This window comes from Crinia signifera, chromosome 12 (assembly GCF_055691185.1).
Source record: "Crinia signifera chromosome 12, ASM5569118v1, whole genome shotgun sequence".
In the NCBI taxonomy this organism is placed as follows: domain Eukaryota; kingdom Metazoa; phylum Chordata; class Amphibia; order Anura; family Myobatrachidae; genus Crinia; species Crinia signifera.
In genome coordinates, this window is record NC_139228.1 from 37,101,092 (window position 1) to 37,114,118 (window position 13,027).

At 40.8% G+C, this 13,027-nt stretch overlaps 1 protein-coding gene across 2 annotated transcripts in view; it reads left to right on the top strand.

Annotated features, from left to right (window-relative positions):
- The window catches only part of JAG2 (jagged canonical Notch ligand 2), an 85,475-nt gene extending 72,795 nt beyond the window's left edge, over positions 1-12,680 (top strand). For both annotated transcript variants that reach the window (XM_083167108.1, XM_083167109.1), the window contains 10 exons: positions 216-329; positions 2,617-2,733; positions 4,382-4,409; positions 4,784-4,869; positions 6,225-6,338; positions 6,438-6,553; positions 7,893-8,135; positions 8,276-8,407; positions 9,320-9,476; positions 10,420-12,680. In XM_083167108.1, the coding sequence (XP_083023234.1) occupies positions 216-329; positions 2,617-2,733; positions 4,382-4,409; positions 4,784-4,869; positions 6,225-6,338; positions 6,438-6,553; positions 7,893-8,135; positions 8,276-8,407; positions 9,320-9,476; positions 10,420-10,865 (1,553 nt within the window). In that variant the 3' untranslated portion in view covers positions 10,866-12,680. The remainder of the gene's footprint in view (positions 1-215; positions 330-2,616; positions 2,734-4,381; positions 4,410-4,783; positions 4,870-6,224; positions 6,339-6,437; positions 6,554-7,892; positions 8,136-8,275; positions 8,408-9,319; positions 9,477-10,419) is intronic.
- Positions 12,681-13,027: the final 347 nt, after the last annotated feature.

The following is a 13,027-nucleotide window of genomic DNA, read 5'->3' on the forward strand; positions in this document are numbered from 1 at the left end:
TTAATTTCTTTCAAGTGAAATTCCCCAACTACAGCCTTTCCCATCTCACTTACCTGCATTGTCGGTCTGTACTTGAGCGCCCTGACCTATTTTTTTTTTTTTTACATAAATCTGATTAAAGAAAAGAACCCCCCCCCCCCCTATTTTATAGATGTCCTTTCAAGATTTGTGCCTCTTTATGGTTGGTTTATGGTATGGTCCTATTTGCTTTGCAGGTGAATATCAGTGTGACCCCAGCACATGTAGCAATGGGGGTACGTGCTATGACACTGGTGACACTTTCCGCTGTCTCTGCACTTCAGGATGGGAAGGAGCCACTTGTAACCTTGGTAAGAAGAATCACGATTATTGAATTATGTTAAAAAAAAAAAGTGTTTCGAATACTTTTTTTTAATTCTAAGCTCTTTTGGGAAGGACCCACCATTACGGTTTCTTTGTATCCTGGTCCTAATCAATATACAGTGCTGCATATCTTGTTGCATTATAAATGGAGATGTACAGTAGAAGAGATTCTAAATCAGATTCTCCATCTTTATTACATTACTGTTTGTATGTGAGTGTGGCACAGCTTGAGAGTAATGCTTCTTTTGCATTATCGCTAAAACCTGAGTCACAGCTTTGTAGAAAAGTGTTAATCCAGATCCAACCCAGAAATCCTGACGGATTGGTCCCAAGAAGGGCACGGGTTAAGGGGTATGGAAAACTGTTAAGCAAAAATCAACCCGGTGTTTCCTATGGCTGCTTCCTCCAGCTTTAACGCTTTAAAGGAGCGGTGCCAGGGACATCAGGATGTGGGGCGGAGACTACACTGAAACTTCTGCCGGCCATTGCACAAAGGTGCAGGGTGAACAGCACTGATGCGGAAATATACCAGATCTCCACAGTGTTGGAAATGAGGCTGTGCCGGGTCTAAACCGTTTCAAATTTCGGGTCAAACCCAAGACTTTATTGGAAAAAGGTACAAGGTACAAGGGTCAGATGGTACAAAAATTAAACCATGCCTTCCATCTGTAGATGATAATAAACGGTGGTACAAACAAGTCAGGCTATTTATCCGTATTGTGTATGTTATGTGTTCAATATTTTTTTTTCCCCCCACTGCTCTTACGGGATTAATTCTACTAATGGCCAAAGAGCACAGTAAGAATCAATTCGTTGTTGACTTGTGAATTGATGTTGCTGTATTGTATCATACCGTATTTATTATTGTGCTTTGGTACTCTTCACGTAGAGTGCTTTTGTCATCCTTGTATTACTGTGTTGTCTTCTGGCTCATGTATTGTGCAATTTTATAAAGCCTTTTGATTTGGTAGCTCAACCTAGGCATCTTAAAATTTAACACCCCCCCACCCCCTCCCCCAAATACACAAATAAATGCTTTTAAGCTTGGTGTATGAAAAAAGATGAAATGCTTAAATATCACTTTTATAAAGAGACCTTTTTAGATCCTAATTTATTTGTAAGAAGTCCTGAAGCTCCACAGTGCTAGACTGACCGGTGCAAATCGTAGACTATAACCGTGCAATCGTTTGCCAAAGAAAGGGAGGGTATGGATCCGCACAGACTAATGCATGGTTTTTATTTTCATGTACAAAGCATCGAAAAAAACAATATACTGGACTACTCATATAACATCGAGGTAGTCTTGGATTGGTGGTGCGCCCAACACATTCAGTATTTGTAACTGAGTAGAGGGAGGTGTTTGCAAGAAGCAAACCGAAAGACAAATGTGCCTTTTTGGGTGCGCCCAAAAAGGCACATTTGTCTTTCGGTTTGCTTCTTGCAAACACCTCCCTCTACTCTATAACCATGCAATCGCCCAATACAGATAAGGTTAATGAAGGGGGTGCAGAATTGAGACTGAGGTGCCAACATGCCTGGTGTACTAGAAGCTAGTAAGAAAGCAGTGGGTATGGAACGGAGTTGGTAGAATATACAGTGTGAGAAATATCACGATAGGTTCTAGTGAAGGAACAAGAATTAGAATAACATGAAGCTTATGGGATAGTCTAGTCGGGCAGGTAGGGCGCTCAATAAGCATTGAACACCATAGGAGGAGTCCTGCGGGATGGAGTGATCGGTAATAACTGAAAGAGGGTGGGTGTGCGGAGGCTTATTATGTGAACAGGCAATAGATGTATGCGAGAGAAGAAACAAAATGAAACTGACTTGAGCGATGTTTTTAAATCTTGCACGTAATGCTCCAGTACTTAGGGGGGTATTCAATCCAGAATCACGGCTGAACGTCAGGCGGAATTCAATGTCTTGCCTGCCAATCGGCGCAAAGGGTCCGTGAAAACGACCGTGGATTGTCAATCTGCGTCAGGGTTCACGACAATCCACGGCGGTTATCGGCAGAACGGGCCCGACAGCTTCTGAAGTCAGACCCGTTCTGCCGTGATCCCGCTTCAATGCTGTCACTAAAGACAGCATTGAATAGGGAGGCGCCGCTATTTCCCCCGTTGGGAATAGCGGCGGCACATTGAATACCCCCCCCCCCCCCCCTTTGTTGGCTGTACCATGTGGGGTAATTCTATGGTTATTACATCATTTGGAAGAAAAATAAACTAATTTTGTTTTTTATAAAGAATGTTTTTTGTTTGTTTTTGTGAACAGCGAAGAACAGCAGCTGCTTCCCCAACCCCTGTGCAAATGGCGGTACTTGCGTGGGCAACGGAGATTCCTTCTCTTGCATGTGTAAGGAAGGATGGGAGGGACGTACCTGCACGCAGAGTAAGACTTCAGCTTTTTTTTTTTTTTATTCCCTTAAGCTATATAGGGTGTGTCTCGTAACTTGATTTATCCCTTTATTTATTTGCCAACATATTTGACTCATTTGGGATGGGAAATAGCTGGAGGGTATGAAAAAGAAGCTTGTGTTTTTGTGTTAGGAGTACGTGAAGAAGACAGATGTGAAATGAGATACATTCCTGTATATCAAACTATAAATGCAGGCCAACTTTTTTTTTTTCCCCCTTTTGTCTTTTTCCAATTTTTATCTCCTGAGCAAATTTCAATAAAGGTGGTTTGGATTGTTTCTGTGCTTTTTTTTTGGTCATAATGAAAATTGGCTTGGCATAAAATCTCACACTTGTAAATTTGAGACTGACCTAGTATTTTATAGGCCGTGCTCTAGATTTATTTTTATTTTTTTATTTTTTTTAAAGTTGGTGTTGCCAAAAGTGTCCAATCAGATTCTAGTCATCCTGTTTCTTGTATATAGTAGTAAGTGATGGCTACAGTAGAATTTTGGTTGCTAGTGCATCTACCCCTAATGGTGCGTACACACGAGGTGATATATCGCTCAATGCCCCCTTTTCATCGGCGATCAGAGATGGTCACTGATGAAAAGTAACCTCTGCGGGCAGTGCCGCAGAGGTTTCTTGCTCCTGCGACCAGCAATTAGAACGGGGCTGAAACTGGGAGCGTGCACCCGACTATTTACCACCGGAGCACACTCCCATCACTGGCAATATGGTCGCCAGCGACCATATTCCCAGCGATATCAGCCCCTATCACTGCCGTGTGTACACAGCTTAAGTGTTAACTGATTGAAAAAAAAAAATTGTGCGATGTTTCCTTGGGGTAATTTTTATGGAGTCTGTAAGAATTAGTGTTTTTTTTTTGTTTACTTTCATGGTTTAAAATTGCCTTTCTAAAAGTAAAGGGACATGTTAACCCTTTCAGGTACAATGTCTAGTCAGGCTCAACAGCCCTAGCACTAGTAGCAGATCCAATGGTGAGACACTTTAAAACAGGCATGTCCAATCTGCGGCCCTCCAGATCTTGTGAAACTACACATACCAGAAGGCCTTGCCACAGTTTTAATATTTGGGAATGCTAAAACTATGGCAAGGCATGCTGGGATGTGTGCCTGCTTTAAAATAAGAACATTTAACATTGTTCAACATTCAGTGTAGACCATTTTTTTTTAATCCAAAAAATTATAGTTTATTTAAACCAGACTTTTTGAATTGCAAAAATAAAAATACATTTGGATTGCAAAGGGTTAAATGATTACCAAACCTAACAAGCAAAATCCCAAAAGGCTAATAACAGGAAGCTAATCTAGAGTCTTCTATGATCGTGTCAAGTTGGAGCTGATTGGCTGGTACTTTATCTCTCTCAGCGTTATGATCTATAATGCTCTTAGTAAGAAGTCCTATAATAATACCAGTAATGTAGTGTCGCCTGAAGTCTCTGACCTATGGGGGAAACACCAGCCACCTCCTCTGAAGCCAATAACCGCTACCATGGAATTGCAGCTATGGCTAAAGGGTGGGCTATATTTGCTGTACATGGGTTTGTTGGCTTGAATCACTTGAATAATTCTGTTCCGTTGGGCACAATGTAAGCCTATTTTTGTTTCTTTTCCCAATAGATACAAATGACTGCAATCCATACCCCTGGTGAGTGTCTTCTTATTTATTAATATGGTACTTCACACTGTTGGATTGTAATCTAATATGGGTCTTTTAGCTCACGTACAGTAGTTATCAGTCAGATACTCGGCTGTCTGTAGAGCTCAGTTGTCAGGGGATGGTACAGCTTGCTATTGTACTTGACAGCCTATAATCTTCCTGGTCCCCTTGAGTCACTGTTTCCTCTTTAATAAACAGATCAGTGACTACTTCCGTGTAGTGTTCCAGTGTATTAACACCCTGCTCAGCCGTTACGCAGAAACTTACAACCAACTCCCTATGTGTGGCTAATTCAGTAATATAAACCATTAAACACCATTGATGTTGGTCTGTTTTTTTTCTTTTTTCATTGATTTCTGCAGTTACAATGGTGGTATTTGTGTAGATGGCGTGAACTGGTTTCGTTGTGAATGCGCCCCTGGATTTGCTGGACCGGACTGTAGAATCAGTAAGTGTTTGCTTTTTGAGGAAAGCCTTTTCATCTATTTAATTTATTTTAGAGTATGAGTAGAACAGCGTTGCCCACACTGTGGAATGTTTTTCCTACATGTAGTAGAGGTGCCTTTTTTTTTTATTGTTTTTAAATAAATACATTTTTGTAGCCTATACTGAGTGACTTATATTCCTTTCACACCGCAAATGCCGGGTTGCACCCTGGATTTGGGCACTGGTCCGTCCCGGGAGCGACTGGGCAATTGTGGTGGTTTGCTTACAACTAGTTGCTGGGTCGCTGACATCAGACTGGGACGGAGTGGTGGCGTATCAACGGGGGCGGTGGAGGAGGCAGAACTTGGAGCTGCCTCCTCCATAGTGTGAACGTGACCTGGGTCACAGCCATGTTCAACCCTTGTTGTGATCGGGGTTGAACGCTTGGTTGCTTAACCCAGGAAAAGTGTCTGTGGCACATTCACACTGCAGATAAACCCGATTTAACACTACAATAAGAATTTGAAGGGCTGAAAGGGGTATTGGTGCTGGCTGCTAGTTAGGGTGGCTACATTGTCATCATTTGTTCAGCCCGTTCTCTGAAGAACCTCGCTGAGGCCACAGATTCCTAATAAAATGATGAGTTGCAGTACAGTATATTGACTTAAGGTGCCCATACACTGCCTGCTACGTCTTGCAGCAGTGTACGGACACCCGACAGAGTGCGAGCCGCTGGGACCTTCCCGGCGGCAGGGACACATGCGATCCATTGTGATGGATCGCATGCGTCCCTGCTTCCCGTCCGCTTTGCCGCCTGGAGGAACGGGTGGTTGGACGGCCTGCCGGTTCGTCCACCTGGTCGGGTCCGATGCGCACGGGACCGCGCATCTGACCCGATGGCGTGTCAGGAAGAGGCGATTTGGTATGATTTAATGGGCCGATTGGTCGCAATCGGCCGAAATCGCCTCGATTTATGGGGGCCTTTACATTCAGAGCTGTAGCATCCATTATTCGGCCTAGGCTCCAGCCTAATTCCAAGGTGACACTACAAGGCCCTGGTTACCAAAACACACATTTTGTGTGTGTGTGTGTGTAGAGGGGGTTCCGAGCTGCATGGTGCATGGATTTAGATTTGCATACCTATGTGTACCTAGTGTTTTTATGGTGCCTTATTAAACAAAAACAGAACCTCCTTTGCTCATGCATACGTTCTGGAACATGGGCATATAGCTGAGGCTATCATGTGGCTAACCATGAGCATCTGTTCAGCGCGTGTTGTAAACCAAGTACTCTCGGACATGTTTCATTGTGGCCTATTATGTATGCAAGGAAATCCTGCCAAGTACGGGTGTCATTGTTTTTCTTTGTCTTTTATAGACATAGATGAATGCCAGTCTTCCCCTTGTGCATATGGTGCCACTTGTATAGATCAGATCAATGGCTTCAGGTGCACCTGCCCTTCAGGACGAGCTGGTCCACGCTGCCAGGAAGGTAATTGCTGCGCTCAAATTACTCTGGTGCCGGATGTAGAGTCTTTCATTTATTTATAAATATTTTATTATATTATTTTTCTATTGTTTCTTTTACTAGTGATCGGCTTTGGAAGATCCTGCTGGCTGAAAGGAATTCAGTATCCCCACGGAAGCAAGTGGGATGAGGAATGTAACAGCTGTCATTGTGTGGATGGAGTGGTCGATTGTACCAAGGTATGGATTGTAATGTGTACGGCGTAACCTGCTGTATTCGGGTTCTAGAACCCTTTAGGGAAAATAAAGTGACTCAATTCCTGTAGCCGTGTTCTATCCAGTGTAGAATGTGGACCATGTCACACAGGGCCTGATACATGTTTGCAAGTAACTCTGTGTCCAGAACAAACCCTGCTGCCATGCAAGGTGGGGATTTTTTTTTTCTGTGCAGGCTAAATACTGGCTGCTTTTGCATGTAGCCCACACAGCTTTATTTTTACACTTCAATGTAGGTTTCAGTATGAATACAGCCCACCAAAATCGAAATCTCCCTGCATATGTTACATCTGCCATACCTGCAGTGCAGCATGGTTTTGCCTGGACAATATATTTTTTTATAAAGGGTAATTGTTTAGAAGGGCACTAGGGGTTTTGTGCATGAGGCTTAATACAGCAAACTGCACAGGACTCTTGCTAATTGTGAACAAAAGTTAACAAAGATGTCGTTTTTTAAATAATAAAAAAAAAAAAAAATTATTTGACTTTGTTTTTTTATGCAGTAAAGCACTTATTCAGATCCGATCGCAGTACAAATTTGTTCTCAAAATGGGCAAAACCATGTGCACTGCTGGTGGGGCAGATGTAACTTGTATAGAGAGAGTTAGATTTGGGGCAGTTGTTTTGTTTCTGTGCAGGGTAAATACTGGCTGCATTATTTTTACACTTTAATTTAGAATTCCGTTTCAACACACCCGACCCAAATGTAACTTTCTCTGCACATGTTTCATCTGCCCCACCTGCAGAGAACAAATTTACACATCCGCTTACTTGCGACCACACTGAGGTAAAGTAAGTCTGTACGTACTTTTCAGATTCGCTTTTCCCAGAATTAAGGGCAGGCGCTGAAGTCGTGTAAAGCTTTTCCGGTCACAGTGTAAAGCGGTTTGAGCTTTGGCGTAGTCTCATAAGGAGGAGGCACTGTGGATTGGCCCCTGACATTTAATAACATGTATGGGAAAAATCATTTGGGGAGGGAGAGTATCTGCATTCTATAATGAGACACTTCTGCGTCTCTCTGTAGGTTGGAATGGAACCAGGGTTTTTGTTTTAATATTGTGGAGTCATTTAATTTTTTAGTTTAGCTTCTGTTCTACTGGAATCCAAAGAAAATTTTATATTTAAGCAGGTTATATTTAAAGTGTGTTATGTTTTACAGAATAGGTACATGTTATTCTTCCTGAGTCATTGGTTTAGGTGTGGATGTTTCTTGAACTTGATGATGACTTTTATGCAAGTACAACATGTGAAATTAGCCTGGGATACATTATACATGCCAACCTAACCTTTGACTTGTCTACAGACTTGGTGTGGCCGAAAGCCATGTCTACTGGAAAAGCTTAATGACCGGAGTCAGTGCCCCCAAGACCAGGAATGTGAGCCAAAGATTTCTCCTACGAAATGCTTTCAGCCACCATGCCGGGAATGGGGGGAGTGTAGTGCGCCGGACAAGTCTCATGCGATTATGTGCCTCCCTAACTCCGGAAATCTGGATAATAACTGCGCCAGAATAACACTTATATTCAATAGTGAAAAAGTTCCACAGGTAAAAAAAACTATTTTATTTTATTTTTTTTGTGCTTGTGAGTATTTATTTGTTGTTGTTGCTTTTTTTTTTTTTTTTTTTTTTTTTACTTTTGAGCACTTATGCAAAACTGTAGCTCAACTATATTTTATTTCTTCAAGGGAACTACGGTTGAAAATATATGCTCCGAGATCCGATATCTGCCCTCAATCAGGACTGTATCCAAAGAACAACAGCTCATAATCTTGTGTGACGTATCCTATTCAGCAGAGAAGGCAGTGGAGGTTGCAGTAGTAAGTATAATGCTCTATAACAGGCCTGGCCACCGCATGGCTCTCCAGCTGTTGTGAAGCTACAAGTCCCTAGCATGCCATGCCAAAATTTAGTGATTATAGGGTATGCTAAAACTTGTACAGGGCATGCTGGGATATGTAGTTTTTACAGCAGCTGGAGAGGCACTGTTGGCCAGGCCTGAGCTATAACCATTATGGAGTATCAAAACTTGTCAAGAGGTTTTTGTACCATTTTCAGACAAGCTATCGAGAGCGGTATGGGCCATAGGGTGCACTGTATGAAGTTCAACAGGGCTTAAGTGGACTCATGAAACAGGGTTGAAAAGTCGAGTTTTTTTTAGAAAATTGTCACGAATTTCGACGTAAGTTGACCTGGACACTCAGGTTCTGCGTCAACTTGCATGTTGCACCCGGCACACACATTGAGAGATCCATACTGAATTATAGATGGAATGAAGACTTCTAAAACTGTTGTACAATCGTTACTCCAAGGCAGATTGTCATTGGCCAAATTTGTAGTCCCCAATATCTGATCTTTACATTAAGGTTTTTTTATACCGATTCTCCATCACGCTACAGTATATCTTCATATGTCCACAAGGAGTATGACCTAGTGATAGGAACACATAGTCGATATGGGCAGATTATTGAGAATGCCTCATGTTCAATATCGGGAGATTGTGGCCAAGATTTTTGCTTTGGGCCGACAGATCAGAAAGCGGTTTGTTCGCATTTGTGGGCAATGTTTTCCAGATTTAGCTACAAATTGCTGAAACGCTCAATCGTACACCCAGTACGATAATTCAGGACGATGTCCCAGTTATTGGTTACTTCGCTTAAGTATCTGCAGTATTCACAATTGTACATTCTCTTTAGGATGAAATAACATCATTGCCCACCCTTGTTTTGCAGGCATTTGTCTCACAAACAGATAGTCAAGACAACAATCTAATTCAGAATGCTGCCAATACAATTGTCAATGCCATAACCAAGCGGCAGAACAGTACAGTCATGTTGGCGGTCACAGAAGTCAAAGTTGAAACAATGGTGGTAGACGGCTCCAGTTCAGGTAGGTGTCCCTCATGTTTTTCTTTCATTGATTGAAGTTCTGCATAATACAGCTGATATGTAGGGTTTATGTGTTCTTAAGCTTCAAAACAGTATAGGAATATTGTTGTAGGAATTGCTTATGCTGGACTTACTCAAGTAATGAGTTGGGTAGGTTGACAATAGTTCGGGGGTTCTCCTACATGTAGCCGCAATATGCCAATCCGTGTGAGATGTCTGGCATAAGTCCTGTCATGCAACTTTGAAAATAATTTTATTTTGTGGGGGGGGTTTCTTGGGGGAATTAGTCTTGGTCACAATAAGGTTCGACTAGGAGACACCAGTAGACTGTGCTGATTAATTTAACGCTTGTATACTTGTGTTCGACTGAGTCTCCGAATTCATACTACGGACACTGGACACTACGTTGTCATAGCTGCATTTTTTTCCAATACAAGTTCTGTTCTGCTCCGTAGATAGATCCAGCCACACACTATATACATTTCTCATATAATGAATCTCCTAGTCACATCATAAGACTCTCACGGGATCTGGTGTGCTACAAGGGGCTGTTTGTGTGCGGATGTGTCCTTACACATCATTGCTGCAGTCCTGCCAAACAGGTCATGTTTTGTGAATTTATTTTATCGTGCACCGTTAAACTCCTCTATATTGCCAAAGACCAAAACACCTGAAATGTCTTGCAGGGGATAATTGAGGGGTGAGGTAGAGAACCGATGGTTTGTAATGTTCTTCCAGAACAGCCATTTTGTTACTGGCCTTCTGATGGTCATGATCTCCTTACATGGAACTATTTCCTGCCTGTCACCGTACAAAGCTCCCCTGGAGGTCTCTAGGCTGCACAGGAATTAAATCCCTCCTTTGTTGACAAAGCTATTGTTTTTTTTCTTTTAATTCTTCTGTTTAACTTACATTTGAAATCCTTTTTCTTATTTTACTTGCAGATTATCTCGTCCCAATTCTCTGTGTTGTCTTTGGCATTGTTTGGGTTGCGTGTATTATCATATGTGTCTGGTGGATGCGAAAGAGAAGAAAAGAGCGAGAGAGGAGGCGCGAAAGCCTCCAACGAGATGAAACAAATAACCAACGTCAGCCTTTAAATCCAATACGGAACCCAATTGGGGTGCCTTATAAAGACATTCAATATGAATGCAAAAACCTTCTTTTTAATCAAAAAAGAACTTCCCCTGAAGAGGGAGTGAAAGAGGATGTAGTGGATAAAGAGGAGGACACAGAGGAGGACGAGTGCCTCCCTCAATCATACACAAAGACTTTTACGAGCATAGGGGACATTGACTGCTCAAAAAGTTCCCCTGTAAAGAAACCACATCGGACAAGTCCTGACAAAGTAGATAACAGATGTGTTAAAAATGTGAATGCGCCGCACTGAAGGAAGTAAAGCCGTATCTATATACAAAGGACAGGATGTTGTGCCTATGCTCTGGATGGAACGAGGAGTGAAACAGAATTCATCTCCAATATGTTGACCCTTCTAACGATTTTTGGTGTTCAGCACGTTGCTCAGCAATGCTCGTGGGCCCGCCCCTCTCCTCTGGACAAGTGGTTCAGGACTAAAATCTGGACTCTTCATTTCTTTAGATTATGTAAAAAAAAAAAAGTTTTCGTTTTTGTTGCTGTAGTCTCTCTGTAAGTTATTTGTGACGGTTAAATGACAAAAGAAAAGTTCTTTGATGGTTGCTATTTTTATAAAAATTTGATTTAAATCCTCAAAGTCAAGAGAAGATGGAAGATTCTCTATTTTCATTATATCATGTAAAGTTTATTACGCAAAGATTGTACAGTTGTTTACAATATATTTTTGTTTTATTGCTTATAACTTAATGAGCATCCGATTCCCCAGGTTGATGAAAATAAGTGACTTAAACTTTGTTTCTGAAACCCAGTCCTCTGCCCAGTGAACGCCAATGATGGGCCCCAACAGACAAGGTGGTACAGAATCCTGTGCCCTGCTCGTAAACAATCATTATGTTGCTTCTATTGCTGGTTCTGAAAAACTTGGCTTTATTAATCTTTTAATAAGAACAACATTAATGCGAGATAAAGATCCGTGAACTGTGGCATATAAAGTGTCTTTTTATTTTTTATGGTTATTTTTGTTATATATATTTTTTATTTTAGGATTGCAGTATTGATGTATGTGACAAGTGCCTTGAGATTAAACTTCTTTTCTATAGCAACTGTCAAAGACTACCTTCTGCTTTAATATATATATATATATATATATATATATATATATATATATATATATATATATATAATTAGTATTACAAGCAGAGTGCGAAGGTCCTCCTTCATAGGGACATTTATTTTCTAATTGTAAACATGTTGTATATATGTATATATTGAACGAATCCCTCTGTATATTTGATTTATAAACAATATTTCAGAATTTTTCTTCTTGACATGCCATTCCTTTTTAATTTATGTTTCAGAAGGGAGGTTTTATGACTGAGGTTTGTTTTTATTATTTTATTTTTTTTGTTTTTGTTTTTTTTTATATATATAAAGTTGTCCAGATTTAGTAAGGGATGTTAATATAATCAATGTTCAAAGTCTGGTCAGTTGTACCTGCATTGTGACAGCAAGTAGATATGTGTAAATAGTTTATAGAGATGTTTATGAGCCCCAGTATTCTGGATTTTAAAGGCTAGTCATTGGCTTTACGCATAGTGTCCATGATGCGGAAAAACATTGGGAGGTAGGAAATATATATATATATATATATATATATATATATATTTTCCCCTTTTTTTTTTTCTCGAAAAGGCAGCAAAATTCAGCTTTCATTACCTCAAGATGAAGATGGTAATTGAAACTTTACGCCTCCAATATTTTTTTTTTTTTTTGGGGGTGGGGGGGGGGGGGGAGAGAGCGCTAGGGGGGTGGTTGATGTAAAACTGTACTACTTTCAAAGGACAAGCTGCTTTTTTTAAATTATTTTCTTTTCTTCCTTCTCCAGTAACAGTGTAAGGCAACATCAATATAGCTAGAAAACCAGTTGGGGTGATATTTGAAAATATAAACTCTGGCCAATGAACATGAATGCTTGAAGATAATTATTTTATACCAGAATGCAGGAATTGCTTTGCAGGATCTTGTTCTGTTTAGTGTACTTTGTTTGACATGTTCTTAAAATGTTTCAGAAAAAAAACTATTTATTAAAGCATTTTATAACAATGTTAAAGTGTCTAGTGGTCCTTGGTGATTGATTTTTACTTTTCTCATGTTTGGATTACATGGTGGTTTGTATTTATAGATCACCTCTCTCTAGATCTTTCTCTATGGGGGTATTCAATTTCCGACTTTCGAAACCAGCAGTTTTCGCTGGCTACCAACATGATATAGACCGTCTGTATTCAATGTTCCGAGTGTTGGAAAGTCCATGGATTGGAGAAAACTGCCTTTCGCCAATACACGGCCGGTTCCAACAATACAGACTCTCCTCCTTAGATAGGCGGGTCTGTAGCAGGTGAGTCCCTGCTGATATTTCCACTTCGGAAATTATCGGCAAGATTGAATAACCCCTATATC